At 38.2% G+C, this 21421-nt stretch overlaps 1 protein-coding gene across 1 annotated transcript in view; it reads left to right on the forward strand.

The window, feature by feature from the left end:
- The window catches only part of LOC117322268 (DNA topoisomerase 2-binding protein 1-like), a 41535-nt gene that overhangs the window by 2073 nt on the left and 18041 nt on the right, over positions 1–21421 (forward strand). The window contains 19 exon segments of the mRNA XM_033877077.1: positions 571–685; positions 1937–2079; positions 3229–3274; positions 3603–3689; positions 3855–3962; positions 4987–5017; positions 5019–5061; positions 5349–5476; positions 6155–6220; positions 6886–7056; positions 7263–7441; positions 10302–10375; positions 10673–10762; positions 10873–10995; positions 11567–11688; positions 16495–16644; positions 17291–17407; positions 20747–20856; positions 21227–21336. Of these exon segments, the coding sequence (XP_033732968.1) occupies positions 593–685; positions 1937–2079; positions 3229–3274; positions 3603–3689; positions 3855–3962; positions 4987–5017; positions 5019–5061; positions 5349–5476; positions 6155–6220; positions 6886–7056; positions 7263–7441; positions 10302–10375; positions 10673–10762; positions 10873–10995; positions 11567–11688; positions 16495–16644; positions 17291–17407; positions 20747–20856; positions 21227–21336 (1991 nt within the window). The 5' untranslated portion in view covers positions 571–592.

Consider the following 21421-nt stretch of genomic DNA (forward strand, 5'->3'; position numbering starts at 1 on the left):
TTAAAAATTTTCGATTTTTTGGAATTTTTATATGCATATAAGCGGGAGTCGGTATTTTAGTCGATGCAAATACACGGGATTAAAATACAAAGATAAAGAAGAAGAAAATCGGGACATGATAATTTTATGCAAATAAGCGGGATGTGCAAATAAGCGATATGCAAATAAGTGGGCTCCTCTGTATATACATTCAGATAATAGCGACTGGCAACCATGTATGTCCTTGACACACGTGCAGATGCCTGTGAGATAAGCATATAATTGTTTATGTAAGTAAAGCAATATGACTGTTATAACTACTGCTTTAGTTCTCATTTGTTGGTCTAAATACAATAATCCTGTAATTTTGAACATATTCCTGGTATTTTAAGATGGTATTATTTGATTGCTTGGTTAACTTCTGCAATCTATAAACGTCTGGCAAAATATTTGTTACAAGCTCATACATCTTCTAACATCAGAACATTGTTGAAGTGAATATTTCCTATGAGAATTAGATGAGACAAATTGCATCACTATCGTCAAACAGCATTCAGATAAAAGAATTTATTTTTATGCTATGTGTTACAGAAGTGCTGAAGTATCCCTGACAATGGGGGAGGACGAGTTTAAAGTTCGATGTGTAAAGGCATCCGATGCTGGGGATGAGAATGATGTCAGTAAAGCTATGATGGATGCGTACAAGGTAAATTTTTGTTCATCTTAAATGTAGAGACTGAAGCAATAGGAGCCAAACAAATTGCATTCTCCACAAAACCTGTTTGACATGTGTTTTCTGCAGTCTCCCCATAACCTGTTATGATGTGACCTTAAAAATATATACATGTGTTTCCATGAACCCTACCGACCGGGTCACCCCATATTTTTGCGCCTACCTGGAAGATCTTTTTGGGTCATTTTCAAGGAAGGACTAAATATTGCTTGTCTATATAACCTTAGTAAAAAACTATTAGAAATAAAAAGATTCCCCTACCTACCTACCTTATTTTTTCTGGCATGTTACTGCACCGTTCACTGCCCTGTCATAAACTATAGAGTAATACTAGTCCTGCAAGGTGCCAGATTATTTTTGTACAACCTGTAGTGCTAGATTATTTTGTAAAATCTGTCGTACTAGATTATTTTTGTACAACCTATAGTACTGGATTATTTTTGTACAACCTGTAGTGCTAGATTATTTTGTAAAATCTGTCGTACTGGATTATTTTTGTACAACCTGTAGTACTGGATTATTTTTGTACAACCTATTAATAGTACTGGATTATTTTTGTACAGTCTGTAGCACTAGATTGTTTTGTACAATCTGTAGTACTAGATTGTTTTGTACAACCTGTAGTACTAGATTGTTTTGTACAATCTAGTACTAGATTGTTTTGTACTATCTGTAGTACTAGATTATTTTGTACAACCTGTAGTACTAGATTGTTTTGTACAATCTAGTACTAGATTGTTTTGTACTATCTGTAGTACTAGATTGTTTTCTACAATCTAGCACTAGCTATAGATTGTTTTCTACAATCTGTAGTACTAGATTATTTTGTACAACCTATATATATATAGTACTGGATTATTTTTGTACAGTCTGTAGCACTAAATTATTTTGTACAACCTGTAGTACTAGATTGTTTGGTACTATCTGTAGTACTAGATTGTTTTGTACAATCTAGTACTAGATTGTTTTGTACTATCTGTAGTACTAGATTGTTTTGTACTATCTTTAGTTCTGAATAATTTTTGTACAATCTGTAGTACTAGATTATTTTGTACAAACTTATGCCTATACTAGTTCCCTTAAAGATGCTTACTCAAAAGATGAAGCACAGGAAAATGAAAACCATACTTTGCATGTTATGGTATAAAAAAAAATAAAAATTTATCATAAATCTGTAACTTACACATTATTTTTGTTGACACTTCATTCAATGAATGTTTACAGAGTTTAAAAGCAGAAGGTTTCACACCAGTATGGATGTCACCAAAGGAATGCCTTAGTATCAAGAGGAAAGAAAAGAACTGTGTCTACCTGTTTGATCCATTTGAAGGGCGAGCCTTTGAACACATCAAAAGTCTTTGCTGCCGGTTTGTTGGTTACCAGATAACTGTTATTTTATTTTTTTTAGGTCTCCTGACCTTTCAAGTCAGGATGATCACAAGCCTTCATCTTTTATCTGTTTACTTTCAAATTGCTATTCTTCCTAAACGCCAGAGCAAATTTCAACCAAATTTGGTCTTAAACATCATGGGGACAGGGCAATAAAAAAAGTTGTAAATGAAATTGTTTGACCTCAGGTCACAGAGAGACAGGACCAATAAAGGGAAACTTAGATGGAATTTTGTTGTAAAATGCTACTCCTCCTTAATGCAATATTGGATTGCAACAAAATTTGGTATTAAATATCATTGGGGTGGGCAATCATATTTTTTTATAAATGAGACTGGTTCAACCCCTGGCTAAAGAGGGGGGGGGGGGGGGCCTCAAGTGGGAAACTAAGCTGAAATTTGCACATTACTCCTTAATGCCTGAGTGGACTAAAAGTTGTTGGAATTATCATTGAGAGAAGACAATTATAATTGATGCAAATGAGGCTGGATAGACCCCTGGGGATAGAGGGGTATGTCCCTGCTGAAAGATTCCCAGTTGGATGGTAATTTTTGCATGATGTAGTTCATGCTCAGTATGAAAAGGGAACTTTGAAAAACATTCATTTTATATAAATAGTCAACATATGTATTAATCCCTTGAAAAAAAAAATCCATTGTATACATCAGAATGTTATGAAGTAAGTATATAATTTCCATTGCTATAATGTTTTAAAACATCACTATTTTTAGTAACGGTTGATTCTTAGGCGAGATTAAAGGGGGAGTAAATCGAAATCACAGCATACCTGAGTACATTAGTTGGAAAGTGTTACTAACTATCAAAGCAGCAATCTTTGTAGCCATTTCATTATCTTTTATTTCACATAAGAATCTTTAAGAACTGAAATTCATCTGTCAAAAAAGTCAAATCTGGAAATGATCATTTTATTTGTCAGTATAATTTTTCTCTTCTTAACAATAAATTAAGTTAGGGAAGTGATTCAATTAAAAATTATGTCAAAATTTAAAAAATAAAATTATTCTGTTTTATTTAAATGGTAAAATTGTTGTTTGTTTAAGTAGTTATCTGCAGCTTGTTTATTGTTGAGGAAACAGGATTAACAACAATAATTTTACTGTTTGTAGAATCCTCGGTCCACATTGTATCCTTGAATCTCTGGAATACAAATTGGTGAGTCAAATGTAAAAAGTCTCATGATTGTTCCAATGTGCTGAAAACACTTTTTAAAAACAATTGGTCCAGGAAATCTCTTTTACCATAGAATATGTTGCCTGACTTTCTATGATGAGTATAATTTGTTATGGATTATAAAGTCGAAAGCCTTCAAGTATTTTAGTTGTATATTGTGAATGTAGACTATTAAAGTATACTCAGAATGCAAATGAGGAATATTTGATTGTTACTTGTTACCATTCGATAAAAATTAAAAAAAAAAAAAAACAAAGCTGGAACGTTAAGATATCTGTTGTTTAATTCCAATAATTCATCTTTTTTTTAGGAAATCCCAAGGAAGGCTCGTCCTGTGTATAACCTGGCAATGCGAAATGTGGTGGCTTGTTGTACAAACCTGGATAAACAGACCAGGGTAAGTAAGGCACTAATTGTAGAAAATTCCATATTGTTTAGGAGATGATGTGGCAAAAATTTTGTTCAGGGATTTTTTCGTTGGAAACATTTGACTGTTCCTGACAGTGTCTATATGTGTAACTATACTGATGTATCTAACTTTCTTTAATTTGTCTGTGGCCAGGATGAAGTACATGAGAAGATTGAACTGATGAGTGGCAGTGTGGGGAAGGATTTCACCGAGGCTGTGACACATCTGATAGCGGGGGAGGTGGGCAGTAAGAAGTACCAGGTACATACAGAAAGTGACACGTGTTGTACCACTCACAGTTTCCCCACTTATTTATGGGGGAATGAGAACATTGGAATTTTGATAGCCTCAGTATTAATAGTTACTCCATTTTTTAGCTCACCGGTTACAAGTAACCGAGAGCTAATGCTGTCACCCCGGCGTCGGCGTCCCACCCCAAAACTTTAAAGCTTTTGGAGTAAGTTTTTGGAAAGCTTGTAAGTCCAAAAGTATACACCTCAGGCCCTTCTAAGTTGGTTTATGCATTCATTAGAGGTCTAGGAGTGATGTTATGGCAATATCATGCAGAAAAAAATTGTGATTTTTTCGCATTTTACCATTTTTTGGACTTAACCTTTTTTTGCACCAAAACTCACTTTAAAGTTTTGGGGGTAAGTCCAAAAGTATACACCTATCACCCTTCTAATTGGTTTATACATTCATTAGAGATCCAGAAGTGATGCTGTGGCAAACCATGCAGAAAAAAAATTGGCATTTTAATATTTAGTGGACTTACTTTTTTTGACAAAAAAACTCACTTTAAAGATTTTGGGGGTTAGTTTTGAAAAGCTTGTAAGTCCACACCCTTCTTATTTGGTATATACATCCATTAGAGGTCTAGGAGCGATATTATGTGACATACAATTTCAAAATGACATGCTTATACATACATAAAAAATGAATGCATATTGTGATTGCTTCCGCCGGTGAGCTTTCGCAATCATTGATTGCACTTGTCTGTTATGTTTTGATAAATTCAGAAAGTTGAAAGTTACTGTACTACAAAGTACTGAAAGCTCCTCAGGAGCACAACAATGTCAAGAAACTCATTAACGGAGGGTAAAGAGGATATCTAAGAGAGGAAACTAGCTGTGGTGATTCAGCAACATGTTTTATTGAAATTTAAAGGGTTATATTTTTTTCAGGTTTATTGCAAAAAAAAAATGTGTAAGTAATTTGTATTGCAAAGACTCTTCTATTAGAGTCCAAAGTAGTATACACTGTACTGAGTTTTCTATTCCTTCAGGTGGCAGCCAGCCTCGGGAAAACAGATCATGTCAGCGGAGTGGGTGAATAAAGTGTGGGAGGTCTCTCAGACAAGGTACCTATGAAACGTTTTTCATTTTATCTTTTTACCTAGTATTTAATTCAAAGAAATAAATTTACTGTAAAGTATAAGATTATCACAAAATTGTTTACACTCACCAAACAGGCAGATGTACATTAACATAGTTTCACGATTCATCAAACTATATAAGTATAAATGACCTCTGAACAAAAATTCTAGATATGGTTTTGTATTATCTCATATTGACCATAAACCTTAATAATATTTTTTTAATGTTTAGATATGTGCCCAGATTATATATTTTCTTACTACATTTACAGAGCTGTACATGGAATGGACGCTACTCTACAGGAGTATCGCTGTCCAATCTTTAAAGGACTTGTTATCACAGTGTCGGGACTGGACCCTCAGGAACGAAACGACGTTAAGAAACTCATCAACTCGGAGGGTAAAGAGAATAGTAAAGGGGAAACTAGCTGTTCTGTTGTCATCTTGTTTTATTGAAACTGTGAACAGCTTGCTGCATCTCAGGCATTCAATATTTCTGTTTATTTAAACAACTACCCTTTCCATCAAGTAAAAAATAAACAAATTATCGCATTATCTACCTGGACGAGGAGGGTGTAATTATTGATCTTTTGTTTATTTATCAGAGTCTTGACAGGTCAGAATTTCTGTTTATTGATCACTTTGTAACCTGTAAATTTTCTTGCCTTGGAACCGAGTCTTACTTTTTCAGCTACCCCTATAACATCATTGGAAAGTAGTCTTATATATTCACTCGTGTAATTTTCCCACAATGCATCATGCTTTGCTTGATCTTTTTGCGGGGCCACGGTGGCCGAGTGGTTAAGGTGTACTGACACTTTATCACTAGCCCTCCACTACTGGGTTGCGAGTTCGAAACCTACATGGGGCAGTTGCCAGGTACTGACAGTAGTAGGCCGGTGGTTTTTCTCCGGGTACTCTGGCTTTCCTCCACCTCCAAAACCTGGCACGTCCTTAAATGACACTGGCTGTTAATAGGAAGTTAAACAAAAACAAACCAAAACCAAATTGATCTTTTTGCATAAATTTTATCAGCTGATTTCAAAATAACCTGTTGTTTAAACTGATTACATTACAGGAGGGAAATACACGGGAGAAATGAAGGTGAACGAATGTACCCATCTGATTATCAACAATCCTAAAGGTGAGTTTCCTTAAAAACAGTTTGCACAATATCATACTGACCCAGGCACTGGCCTGATGTTTTAGAGGGCTGGAGGTCTGAAATCTATTGGCACCAGAATGATATGAATAATTCATACTAATTCAAACCACAGTATGTGCTGTAAAAAATATGGTACTCACAAAAAAGTAATCAGTTAGTAGTAATTTGAAACATCAAATCTAGAAAATTGTCACTTTTCTATTCTCATATTAATTTATGAATATATTGCCATGATCTGTATTTTTAGCTTAACTTCATCAGATGTTAGGATATTCAAAGAAAGTTCTTTTTATATCTGTCTTAGATGACGGGTTTTGTTATCAGATTATCTAGAGGAAAATAAAAATGAAGGGAAAAGTAAGATTAAAAGATCAGTCTTACTTAGATTCAATGCTGGGTGACAAGATCTGTCTGGGATCTCTTGTATTAGCATATACCCCAGTAATGTTGAAGTCATATTTACTGTACACTTTAAAAGTTAGATATTTATGGGAAGTTATTCTGATAGGACACTCCATCATGTACAGTTTAATATTGATGTTTAACATTTTCTGCTTCACTATATACATAAAATGAAACATATTTCTTCCCTGGGTAAAATAATGTATTCACTATTGTCATTAAAGATTGATTTTTTTCACTAGGTACAAAATATGAGTTTGCGAAAAAGTGGAAACTCAACATTGTGAGAACGGAATGGTTGTATGACTGCATAGGGAAGGGTTTCTGTCAGGAAACAGAAAAATACAAAGTAGTAGCTGAGACTGATAAATCCCTAGCGAAGACTTCGACACCGGAGAAGGATGTTCCCCATAGTAAGTACAGAGTAGAGAAGATTTTGAATATTCATGTCAGAAAATCACTAATCCCAATCAGAAAATCACTAATCCCAAACTGAAAAAACTTCTCAAAAGATCAAATAGAAAGTTATTGTCAATACATATTTTGATATTTCCATGGATAAGCGGTCAGTTAATTAGTGAAATTGATCTGACATTTGAAATGCCTTATCCTGTAACAGCTCGAGCATCCACCATTGCCGATCTGAGCTGTATAGCCAATGTCTCTGTAATTGGCCACATCAATGAAACTGCAGCCACCACTACCACCACACACAAGTCATTTGAGGAGACGGACACAACACTCAATGGTATCGACTTGACACAGCCGCCGGCCGACCTCTTTTTAGACGGCTGTAAGGTAAGACTTCCTTAACTCCTCCAACCGGACACAGCCTACAGCTGACCTCTTTCTGGACGGGTGTAAGGTAAGATCTCCCTAACTCCTCCCACCTGACACAGCCTCCAGCTGACCTCTTTCTGGACGGGTGTAAGGTAAGATCTCCCTAACTCCTCCCACCTGACACAGCCTCCAGCCGACCTCTTTCTGGACGGGTGTAAGGTAAGACCTCCCTAACTCCTCCCACCTGACACAGCCTCCAGCCGACCTCTTTCTGGACGGGTGTAAGGTAAGACCTCCCTAACTCCTCCCACCTGACACAGCCTCCAGCTGACCTCTTTCTGGACGGGTGTAAGGTAAGACCTCCCTAACTCCTCCCACCTGACACAGCCTCCAGCTGACCTCTTTCTGGACGGGTGTAAGGTAAGATCTCCCTAACTCCTCCCACCTGACACAGCCGCCAGCTGACCTCTTTCTGGACGGGTGTAAGGTAAGACTTCCCTAACTCCTCCCACCTGACACAGCCTCCAACTGACCTCTTTCTGGACAGGTGTAAGGTAAGACTTCCCTAACTCCTCCCACCTGACACAGCCTCCAGCAGACCTCTTTCTGGACGGGTGTAAGGTAAGACTTCCCTAGTAAGGTAAGACTTCCCTAACTCCTCCCACCTGACACAGCCTCCAGCTGACCTCTTTCTGGACGGGTGTAAGGTAAGACTTCCCTAACTCTCCCACCTGACACAGCCTCCAGCGGACCTCTTTCTGGATGGGTGTGAGGTAAGATCTCCCTAACTCCTCCCACCTGACACAGCCTCCAGCCGACCTCTTTCTGGACGGGTGTAAGGTAAGACTTCCTTAACTCCTCCCACCTGACACAGCCTCCAGCCGACCTCTTTCTGGACGGGTGTAAGGTAAGACTTCCCTAACTCCTCCCACCTGACACAGCCTCCAGCCGACCTCTTTCTGGACGGGTGTGAGGTAAGATCTCCCTAACTCCTCCCACCTGACACAGCCTCCAGCTGACCTCTTTCTGGACAGGTGTAAGGTAAGACTTCCCTAACTCCTCCCACCTGACACAGCCTCCAGCTGACCTCTTTCTGGACAGGTGTAAGGCAAGATCTCCCTAACTCCTCCCACCTGACACAGCCTCCAGCTGACCTCTTTCTGGACGGGTGTAAGGTAAGACTTCCCTAACTCCCCCCACCTGACACAGCCTCCAGCTGACCTCTTTCTGGACAGGTGTAAGGCAAGATCTCCCTAACTCCTCCCACCTGACACAGCCTCCAGCTGACCTCTTTCTGGACGGGTGTAAGGTAAGACTTCCCTAACTCCTCCCACCTGACACAGCCTCCAGCCGACCTCTTTCTGGACGGGTGTAAGGTAAGATCTCCCTAACTCCTCCCACCTGACACAGCCTCCAGCCGACCTCTTTCTGGACGGGTGTAAGGTAAGACTTCCCTAGTAAGGTAAGACTTCCCTAGTAAGGTAAGACTTCCCTAACTCTCCCACCTGACACAGCCTCCAGCCGACCTCTTTCTGGACGGGTGTAAGGTAAGACTCCCCTCACTCCTCCCACCTGACACAGCCTCCAGCTGACCTCTTTCTGGACGGGTGTAAGGTAAGACTTCCCTAACTCCTCCCACCTGACACAGCCTCCAGCTGACCTCTTTCTGGACGGGTGTAAGGTAAGACTTCCTAACTCCTCCCACCTGACACAGCCTCCAGCCGACCTCTTTCTGGACGGGTGTAAGGTAAGACTTCCCCTAACTCCTCCTACCTGACACAGCCTCCAGCCGACCTCTTTCTGGACGGGTGTAAGGTAAGACTCCCCTCACTCCTCCCACCTGACACAGCCTCCAGCTGACCTCTTTCTGGACGGGTGTAAGGTAAGACTCCCCTCACTCCTCCCACCTGACACAGCCTCCAGCGGACCTCTTTCTGGACGGGTGTAAGGTAAGACTCCCCTCACTCCTCCCACCTGACACAGCCTCCAGCTGACCTCTTTCTGGACGGGTGTAAGGTAAGACCTCCCCTAACTCCTCCCACCTGACACAGCCTCCAGCTGACCTCTTTCTGGACGGGTGTAAGGTAAGACTCCCCTCACTCCTCCCACCTGACACAGCCTCCAGCTGACCTCTTTCTGGACGGGTGTAAGGTAAGACTCCCCTCACTCCTCCCACCTGACACAGCCTCCAGCTGACCTCTTTCTGGACGGGTGTAAGGTAAGACTCCCCTCACTCCTCCCACCTGACCAGGTGTATCATCCGCCCTGTCAGGATTAAAAATTTTCTTGTCAGCAACCTCGGGCAAAGACAAGCTACAGTTTCTGTTTTAGGCAATGGTAAAACAGTTGATGTGATTTCACATGATAATTGAAAGATACAAGGAAATTTATTTGATTGCTGAGAATGATTGTATTTTATAAAGTGAATGCTTTTATTTGAGATGAGAAAAAAAAAGAATGAACATTTTTGTTGAGATTCTGTTGTGTCTAGTCCTCAGAAAACATTTGAATGCCGTAAATTTGAGTGTATAGTGCACATTTAAAAAAATATGATTAGAGAAAAAATCTATTACACACCATACACAGATACAAGCTTTTTTGGCAGTCAGATGCATGGTTACCAGGAATGTTACTTTGGATTTACTATGGTTGTTTCCTTCAACAGAATTATGATTTAATACCAAAGTATCACTCGACTGTCTTTCGCCAGTAAGCTGTCCTACACAAGCGACTTCGAATCAAACAAGGCACTTGCCATGTTTGTTTTGACCAAAACAGACAAAGATGAATAATTTGTGGTGTTGAAGATGTATGAGCAAATTGGTAGTTATAATGTTTCTCCTTAGATTAAATTTTCATATATAGGTTTATATTGTAGGTATATCTGAGTGGCTTTAGAGGACAGGCTCTGGAGAAAGTCCGCAAGGTGATCAACGCCGGCGGGGGAACCCGGTCAGTAATATAGGGAAGTCAAAATGTTATTGTTATAACTCACATGAAATTGTCTGCATATTAAACATTGAAATAGACAATAATGAATCATTTGTGAGAAATAAAATATTCAAATTATTATTGGTATATAAAAGAAAGAATATGGTACATGTTTTGTGATCCAACATCATAAGAACCACTACAGTGACTAGTTATCAGACATCCTGATGATGTCACTTTATGACAGGGATACGACGAAGATTTACATTTTTACATTAATTGAATTTTTTTTTATGATCAAACTTTTTTTTTGTGTAGGCTGAACCATTTGAATGAAAATGTAACCCATGTGATCGTTGGGGAGCGTCTGGACAAAGATATTGATTTCCTCAAGACAGCCACGTTTAGGTAAGGAATCGGTAATTGTCCTCAACACAGCCACGTTTAGTTTAGTTCCTTGTTTATTTGTGTCAATTACAAGATCTGATTAATGTGACCTGATTTTAACGTGGTTTCAGACCTCATGTTGTGGGAGCAGTCTGGCTAGCCGAGTGTTACAAACAAGGACATACAGTGGACGAACAACCATACATTTGTCTAGATTATGAAACTGACCTTTCAGCATCACCAAAAATTAAAGGGTAAATATTCTTGTATCTTGATATTTTAATCCAATGTACTTCTATCTTTTTGTTATGAATTTATGAAGCAGAGTTGATTGGAATTGTAGGACTGAACTGACCACAGGTCAAGGTCACTGCGACAAAGGTCAAGGTCAAATTTTTGTATCATTTCGCTGATTAACATTTTGTGATGACATTACAAAAATATTGCTTGGAATGATCAACTGTCTAAATGTATCATGTAAACGCCAAGGTTACTGGCTCCAAATGTCAGGAAGCTGAGGTCAGATTTTCTTATTGCTGACCTGCCAGTATTCTAGTTTGTCTTGAATTTTCTTTGGAACCAGAATGCTATATTAAGTTAAAGAAAAAAGTACCTCAATATGATTATCTCAATAACAGTCTGCACAAATGACTGAACACTTGCAAGATTTAATCATATATAATTTTTGATTGAGGTGATTGAAAGAATTTACAGAGGCCTGGTTTCAGTAGAAGTGTAGGACTATTGACAAATTTTGTAGCCTGCAAAAGATATGTATCTGTTGATCACTGTACACTGTTCAATAGAAAGTTTGAAACATTACAGGAAGTCAACAACAGCCAAGGAGACAACATCTACGGTAACAAAAGACAAAATAGAAGATGCTGGAAACCAGGACGAGGATATGGAGGACATCATGAGTCAATACCTACTGCAGGCTAACCCTGGTAGGCTGGTCACAGGGGCTCATATAATGAACGGGAAATAGTAGACACGGGTCTGGGGGATGGTAGACACAATAGTTGTTGAGCTCACAGGTTCAATGTTAACTTGTGATATCTGAGGCATAAAAACAACATCTAATTAAGTCAAACATGAATTTATTTCAGATAATCAATAGCTTTCTTTTAAACTTTTGACATGAAATATACAAAAACACAAGTCATAAATCACAGAAGTTTAGGTGTTGGATGATTGTTTATACCGGTATACACACAAATTTGTTATTCAATGCTTAATGAGCCAATGATGGCCAATCACTGCGCAAAATTTAAGAGTTTGTGAAGTTTCCAACCGATAAATGGTTGTTGAGCTCACAGGTTCAATGTTAACTTGTGATATCTGAGGCATAAAAACAACTTCTAGTCAGACATTTCAAGCACATTGATGGTGTCGCCTACGAAGGATGTCAGAAAGGCGACACTTAGGCGTTGCTTTTCTGGCGGCAGCGGCGATATCAAAAATGTTAAGGTTTTGCATTTAGTGTCCGTTTCTGACAAAGATACACCAACAAAACCTCAAATTATCATATATGTAGCATGGGTAGTAGAGCTTACTGCACTAAAAATATTTCATGGATTCCTGTATTTTGGGGTAAAAATCTCAAATCTAAACTTTGGAAAGATATAAATGTTAAGGTTTTGCCTTTAGGTCTTACATATTAGGCAGTTCCTAACAAACTATAAAAGCTTGAGCAATCAAACGGGTTATAGGTGTATCGTGGGATGTATAGCTGAATGCATTAATTCTTTACCAGCATTTTTACGATTTTTGTATTTTTTTGAGTAAAAACCTCAAATTTCTAGACTTTGAAGAAAATCAATGAATTTCATTTATCTTTTTCAAATACATTCTTGAGTACCCATGTAAAATGCTTATGACATTGACAAAGCGGGACAGACGACACGTATAATTACGTGTAATTCTTGTAAGTTATTAAGTTAGACATGAAGTTACTCAGGGTTTTCCCTGTCATTTTGTTTTAGGGAGTCCCAGGGACTCTTCAACTTTAAAATTGGGAGTCCCAGCAGAAATTCAGGAATCCCATTTTTTAAACTTTGTGAAATCGTCATGTGTACTGAATAATAAATATTGTAAAAACAGTTAACGTTACAGCCACCAAAAAAACTTCCGATCGTTCGCTGCATGGTTACAAACTTTGTCTACATCATAGTTGTTTAGATGCTTCGATTAGCCGAACGTAAGACTTTTTACCATTTCAAACTCGCGGAAGACTTGGATTTACACTGATCATAAATGACCTATTTATAGCTATTACGTGGCCTTTATTTGTAAAACATCGATTGATACCAGCGAGAAATGAACACGGCACAATACCGACAAAAAGTTATTTTTTTATTGATGTGGTTATGTAGTTTAATTAGACGTTTGTCTATTTATTATTGCGTCCCACGGACGCAAATACATGTTTTTGCAAGTCCTTTGTGATTTTTTTGCGTCCTAGACGCAGGTTTTCTGCGTCCGGGAAAACCCTGGTTACTTGAGATTATCAATAGCTTTTTAGGTCACCTGAGACAAAGTCTCAAGTGACCTATTCTAATCCCCTTTTGTCCGTCGTCGTGCGTCGTCCGTCGTCCGTCGTCCGTCGTGCGTCCGTAAACAATTTACATTTTCGACTTCTTCTCCAAAACCCACAAACCAAATTCTATGAAATTTGGCAGGAAGCTTCTATGGCTAAAGGTCAACCAAAATTGTAAATTATATGGTCCCCACCCCCCAGGGGCCTGAGGGGCGGGGCCAAAAAGGGTCAAATTGACTAAAACTTCAAAAATCTTCTTCTCTACTCTCAGATATGCTGGAATCAAACACTCTTCATAGATGGAAGGGTCTTAAGGTGTTTTACCAAAATTGTAAATTTCATGACCCAGGGGTTTCACGTTTGCCCCTGGGGAGGGGCTAAACTTTACTATAGTTTATATAGGGAAATCATATTTTTGACTTTAATTTGTTTTATTTCTATTGGAATTCATTCTAATTTTGTAAACATTGTCAGCATGGGATGACAATTTGATGGCATGCACATGTTGGCCCTGACTGACTCCCAGGGGCTGATGGGCGGGGCTAAAAAGGGCCAAATTGACTGAAATTTCACAAATCTTCTTCTTTACTCTCAGATATGATAGAATCATATACACTTCATAGATGGCTGGGTTTGAAAGTTCTTTACCAAAATTGTGAATTTCATGACCCTGGGGTCTCAAGTTTGCCCCTGGGGCGGGGCTAAACTTTACTATAGTTTATATAGGGAAATCACATTTTTGACTTTAATTTGTTTTATTTCTATTGGAATTCATTCTAATTTTGTAAACATTGTCAGCATGGGATGACAGTTTGATGGCATGCACATGTTGGCCCTGACTGACCCCCAGGGGCTGATGGGCGGGGCTAAAAAGGACCAAATTGACTTAAATTTCACAAATCTTCTTCTCTACTCTCAGATATGATAGAATCAAATACACTTCATAGATGGCTGGGTTTGAAGGTTCTTTACCAAAATTGTGAATTTCATGACCCTGGGGTCTCAAGTTTGCCCCTGGGGCGGGGCTAAACTTTACTATAGTTTATATCGGGAAATAACATTTTTAACTTTTATTGGTTTTGGAATTCATTCTAATTTTGTAAACATTGTCAGCGTGGGATGACAGTTTGATGGCATGCACATGCTGGCCCTGACTGACCCCCAGGGGCTGATGGGCGGGGCTAAAAAGGACCAAATTGACTTAAATTTCACAAATCTTCTTCTCTACTCTCAGATATGATAGAATCAAATACACTTCATAGATGGCTGGGTTTGAAGGTTCTTTACCAAAATTGTGAATTTCATGACCCTGGGGTCTCAAGTTTGCCCCTGACTGAAATTTCAAAAATCTTCTTCTCAATACTGAAATAAGGTGGAATCAAATACTCTTTATAGTTTGCAGGGTCTTCTGGTTCTTTATTGAAATTTTAAATTTCATGACCCTGGGGTCACAAGTTTGCCCCTGGGGAGGGGTTAAATTTTACTATAGTTTATATAGGGAAATCACATTTTTGACTGATTTGTTTTGATTTCTATTGGAATTCATTCTGGTTAACATTTTCAGCATGGAATGAAATTTTGATAATATGCACATATGTTGGCCCTGACTGACCCCTAGGGGCTGATGGGGGGGGGGGGGGGCAAAAAGGGTCAATTAAATAAACTGAAATATTTCAAATCTCAGGTGACCGTTAAGGCCCATGGGCCTCTTGTCTTTTAAAATATTGACATGAATAATTATACACAAACAGAAATCATAGATCAAAAAAGTTTAGTTGTTGGATGCTTGTGTATACCGGTATACACACAAATTTGTTATTTATAGCTCTACACACTTCAATGTACAATTTTCTAAAGTCAAACTGAACACTTCCTTCTAGGTACTGAGCCAATGATGACCAATCACTGCGCAAAAATATCAATGTTAAGGTTTTGCATTTAGCTCTTGCATATTAGTCAATTTCTAACAAACTATAAAATCTAGTGCAACCAAACTTGGGTATACATGTATCATGGGATGTATAGCTGAATGCATTACATTCTTAACTTACTCTAGCATTTTTATGATTTTTGTATTTTTTTGAGTGAAAACTTCAAATTTCTAGACTTAGAAGGAAATCAATGAATTTTATTCATCTGTTCAGATACATCCTTGAGTACCCATGTAAAATGCTTATGACATTGACAAAGCGGGACAGACGACACATATAATTACATGTTATTCTTGTAAGTTATTAAGTTAAACATGAAATTACTTGAGATTATCAGTAGCTTTTCTTTTAAAATATTGACATGAATTATACACAAATCATTAGTCACAGAAGTTTAGTTGTTGGATGATTGTGTATAGTCCAAAAAATACACACAAATTTGTTATTTATAGCTCTACACACTTCAATGTACAATTTTCTAAAGTCAATCTGAACACTTCCTTCTAGGTACTGAGCCAATGATGACCAATCACTGCGCAAAATTTAAGAGTTTGTGAAGTTCCAACCGACAAATGGTTGTTGAGCTCACAGGTTCAATGTTAACTTGTGATATCTGAGGCATAAAATCAACATTTAATTAAGTTAAACATGAAGGTACTTGAGATAATCAATAGCTTTCTTTTAAACTATTGACATGAAATATACAAAAACACAAGTCATAAATCACCGAAGATTAGATGTCGGATGATTGTGTATACTGGTATACACACAAATTTGTTATTCAATGCTTAATGAGCCAATGATGACCAATCACTGCGCAAAATTTAAGAGTTTGTGAAGTTCCAACTGACAAATGGTTGTTGAGCTCACAGGTTCAATGTTAACTTGTGATATCTGAGGCATAAAAGCAACTTCTATCAAAAAAAAATTCAAACAGTTGTTAGTATACAAATATTTTTACTGAAGGTAACAAGTTATTTATTGTAAGGGCTCTTTTTGCTGAAGATAACAAGAATTTTACTATCAGGCCTCTTTTAATGAAGATAACAAGTTCTTCATCATAAGGACTCTTTTTGCTGAAGATAGCAACTTCTGAACTATCAGGGCTACTGCATCGTTATAATTAAAATTAATTGAAGTCATTCATTGATGAACTGCTGTTTTAGATCTTGTAAGAACTACAAACACACACCCATACCTCTGTCTGTATAACACAAGAGTATTATTCCTGTAAAGTGTGTATGATATATTCTGTACCTCTTACCGTTCTCTTTATCTAACAGGTGGTGCATCTCAGGACGAAACCGTGATAGATAGGGACCAAACTCAAGATCCCAACGCTCCTACCTCTGAAGCAGAGAGAGCCCCTAGGGAGTCAGAAGGAGTTTCAAAGGAGAAGGAGGAGGAGGCCTCGGGAGATGGCAATATCACAGGTACAGATCATGTCTACAAACCTTTTTGTGGCCAATTGTTCAATTTTGAAATAAAATAATTATTTGTGGTGGGACACTGGTTGCAAATGCATAATTGATGATATTAAAGGAAGATTTTCCGATTTAGTTAATCAATTACATGATCAGCTAACTACATGTAGTTATCTCAAAATTCCAGAAGATTGTTACATTCTTAATTGTAGTCATATATATGTATTCATAAATTCATTAAATTCAGGTAACCCTAGGATTTGCATGTGTCAAGGATTGAGATATTTTTTTTTTGTACACTTTGTATACTGAGGAATTTGTTTGATCTTAAACACAGGAAAATATTTATATATTGAAGATTGGTTATGAAAATTACAATTGATTATTTGATCAGGTGATGTTTATTTAATTGATTATATCTGATCAAATTCCTTCACTAATCATTAAAATATATCTTGAAGTAAAAACTACCTGTCGGGGTCTGATTTGCTCTAACTGTGAATGATTCTGAACGACGTTTCTCTATAATTCCAATGCTCAGACTCCATTGAAGTAGGACTAGAACTCGTAACAGAACCCTTTGAGAGATAGTATAGGATTTGTGTGAACACATTTCTCAGCCCAGAGTATTAACATAAGTGTGTGTGTGTTACAGAGGATCCGGAAATGGAAGGAGGCCCAAAACCTATATTTCGTGGCAAATCCTTGATGTTCTTCGGTTTTGAAGATGACGCAGTACGGGAACTCACACAGTTCGTCGTGGAGAGACGTGGTGAGTCATGGGGAAAAAGTATATAATTGATGGAATTTAAAACATAACTGCAATGAAATGGAGTGGTAGGTCAGTAGCCCTCGATGTATTAGATATTGGTAGGCTATCATAAAATAAACGCTTTTTAAGCTATAGACAATGGAAAAACATATTCAGACAAGTGCTTATTGAGATAAAATGTTTGGTTGACAAACTCTTTGTTTTACATTTAACCTAGGTTATTATGCTTAAAATATCAATACTTACCACTAAATATTCAGATTGTCTTGTTTTGCCTTAGATCAATATATAGCCCTTTCTGCTTTTCCTTACTGTCGTTAAATCTAATGTATTTCTGTATAATCCTTGGGACGATATATAACGATGTAAATGGCACGGTTCAGTTCACGGTATGGGGGCGGGGGGCTGTTTAGAATTGAAAGAACCTCCTGCTTCATTTAAATCACATACAGTACATTCCAGTTAATCGGGTAACGCTTAATCGGGTATTTCGTTTAATTGCGTAAAATTTAAAATAAAAAGACCAAAACCATTTTCTCTTAAATCAGGTTAAAAAAATTCGTTTAATTGAGTTGGAAAAGTCGCATTTTTCGGTTATTCGAATAGAACAATCGGGACAAATAAATAGAAATGCTCTGATTTTCACGAAAGTCATTACGTATTTCTTTAAGTTTTGGACATCTATCAACAAATAGGGTAATTTAGATGGTTAAAATGTCAAAAAACGATAAGACATTACCTTAAACGATAATGTTATGTCGGGGTTTTGTCATGTTCAGAACTGTGTTGTTGATAATTCTGCCTCGTGGGTTTTTTCCCCCCAACAGAAGTCGATTAAGAATTGTGGGTAAAATTAAATGTTATTTTAGAGTCAGCAGCAGGCCAAACGTAATGGGGGTTTAAAAGCATAATTAAGCTACTAGACAATTAAACTTTTACATCTGGGATGTAAAATCTTCAAAGCAGAAACCAAAACAATAGGGTTTGACCTGGGTCTGCCATTGCTACAGATCGATTGATATCACTGTATGTGGTGAATCCGAAGTGAGGGGTTCGCCACGGGGAAATGTGACGACACCGGTACACAGGTGAGTTATTAAAAAAACAGTAGCGAGCAGTAAAAGGACAGATGCCTGACGTTAGCTTATAGTTCCTATTCAGGTAAGGATCAGAACTGGTTAATAAAAACATTACATTGGATTTCGTGTTGTTTTATCAGTGACTGCCAGTGTCAAGTTTGTATAAATTTTTACTACAGGAAACGACCTAAATAAACTCGGTTTCTCCAATCTCTGTGCTTTGACAATTGAAAATAATATGGAATATTTTAAACTTCATAGCGAACATAAGAATGTCTCTATGATAAACATAAATGATTTTATTTTAGCTGTAATTGTCGGCGAGTCCTCAGATCGTATGTCAAATTAGGAATACTTGGATGAAACAGGGATGTATGACCCCCGATTTGAGGTGCTACGATTGTACTGTGTCACGAATAAGAAACAATCTTTAAGGTTTTATTATTTTAATACATGTATTTTTATACAATTAGTAATAGTAATCTGACAATTTGACATCAGTAAAAACACAAACAAAAACACTGTTTATTAACAATAATAATGCAAATATTTTCTTCCAAGTCTGACAACCATTACGGACCAAATCCAAGATGGCGACGTGCATTTCAGCTTATTGCATAAGTCGGTTAATCGGGTAAAAAGTCCCCGCAAATTAGCAACCACATTAAGCGGAATGCACTGTATTTGGAAACATTTTTTGTTCCCTTTATGAGTTGAGTGATGTCATATAGGACGTTGAGGCACATCCTAACCCTTTTGTCTAGCTCATCCTACAAATGCTTGATTGCAACATATCTGGACTGTATGGTGGCCATCAAGAACTGGAACGTTGTTTTGAGCCAAAAAATCACAAAAAACCCTAGTAACACAGGACCTCTCTTTGTCCTGCTGCAACGTAAAGTTACGTTGATGGATAAGAGGAAGAATGTGTGGTCTGAAGACCTGATCATGATCCCAATATCTTACTGCTGTAAGATTTACCATTGATAACCACCAGAGGTGTTTTCAGGCCTTGAGATATTCTTGCCCATACCATAACAGACCCATCCCAGAATCTCACTTTCTGATACGAAAGTGTCAGAGTACCAGTCACTACGGTGTCACTAGACACGCCATCCATCTGACTTGTAAAGAGTAAATCAAAACTCATCATTGAACAAAACGCCTTTCTAATGGCCTAAACGAAACCGATTGGGTGCAAGTAACCACTGCCAAACTGGCAGATCAGCGTAGGAATGTGTCCTTAAATGAAAATCTCACAACCGATTCCTAACTGATCTTCGACACACAGGCCGACTATGAGTGCTGACAACTTGATGTGCCTTTTCTGTCACCTTCTGAAATCGTTTACGGACATACAAGAGACATATGCCTGTATCTTGACGTCGTGACATAATGTGTGGGTGTGCACTTCTGGGACAAAAATGCCAATGGCCCTACCCTTATCGACTTCACTCAACCGCAGCATTTCGGTGTGCATTCGCTTCGAAAAGAAATGTTATGTAAAAGATCTGTACTGTTCCAATGTTCGATTTGTAGTAATTTACCAGCACAAATGGTGCAAGAGTACCCAGTATGCACACTTTCTTGAAAAATCTGTTGAAAGCATGCAGCATCGAGTATGCTCAACTGAATTTAAACTGAAGAACATTTTCAGAGTGCAAGGAGGTAGCTCAGTGTGAAATTTAATTGAACTTTGACCATGTGTCTTAAAAAAAAACCAACTTTGCATTTCTTTTTTCTTTTAATATATAACCATAACCACCTGACTTGTTTTGTTATTATGCCCCTGCCATGAAATGGAGGGGCATATAGTGTTACCCATGTCTGTCCCGTCCCGTCCCGTCCCGTCCCGTCCCGTCCCGTCCCGTCCCGTCCCGTCTCCCGTCCCGTCCCGTCTCCAGTCCCGTCCCGTCCCGTCCCGTCCTGTTCTGTCCTGTTCTGTCCCGTCCTGTTCTGTCCCGTCCCGTCCTGTCTCCCGTCCCGTCCCGTCCCGTCCTGTTCTGTCCCGTCCAATGTAATGTAACTAGCTAATCTCAGGAGCTGCTGATGCAGTCCTCAACAAACTGTGTTTCAGGGTGTCAAGTTGCAGCAGGGGTATTTATGTTTTACATTTTCTATTAATTATATGAACCCATCAGAGGTGACGAGTCTGTGGCTCTGTGTATGGGTAGTATATAGAGTGGTATTTAAATCTGCATTTATAGTGAAAAAAGATAATTATTTGACAGAACTTTAATTCTAGTCCATTGTTTGACAGGACGTGTGTTAGACCCCAAATCTCGTGTAGTACCTGATTATGCAGTTGTTCCTCTGGACGGATTCCCAGTTGACAGGACAGCAAGTGAAGTGGTCACCAATGCCTGGTTGGTAGGTATTATAAATCGTTGACTATTTATGTCCGATGGGTAGGTATTATCGTGCTCCTCTAGAAAGTGACAGAGTATGGTGTTTGCATGCATGATAGTAATAATCAAGAAAAGTTTTAGAAATGTCTGCTTGTTGAATTGGATCATTATGTACTATAATATCAGTCAATTCAGAATATTTATTGGACACTTACCAATGTACTACATTAGATTTTAACATGATTCAACAGGTACCTCTTCATTTCTGATTTATTTATGTTCACTGGACACAATTGGCAGCTACCAAATACACATCTTTGTGGGGGAGGGACATGGATTACACTTCTTTCATTTCGGATTCAGTGTGGTGTACAAGTTTTTTCTTTTCCCAGCAAATCTGCTTGGAGCATGACACTTTGATGACAGATTCTAACGAGCTGTATCATCCCCTGGACCTGGACCTTGAACCCCAGCAGTTGTCGGGCTGTGTTCTGTCTATCAGGTACATAAAGTTTGACCACATGTTTCTTTGGCAACATTATCTGTTGTGGCTGTTGATGTTTTCTGGGAACATTGTATGTTGTCGG

Source organism: Pecten maximus, chromosome 2, assembly GCF_902652985.1.
Source record: "Pecten maximus chromosome 2, xPecMax1.1, whole genome shotgun sequence".
Classification (NCBI taxonomy): Eukaryota; Metazoa; Mollusca; class Bivalvia; order Pectinida; family Pectinidae; genus Pecten; species Pecten maximus.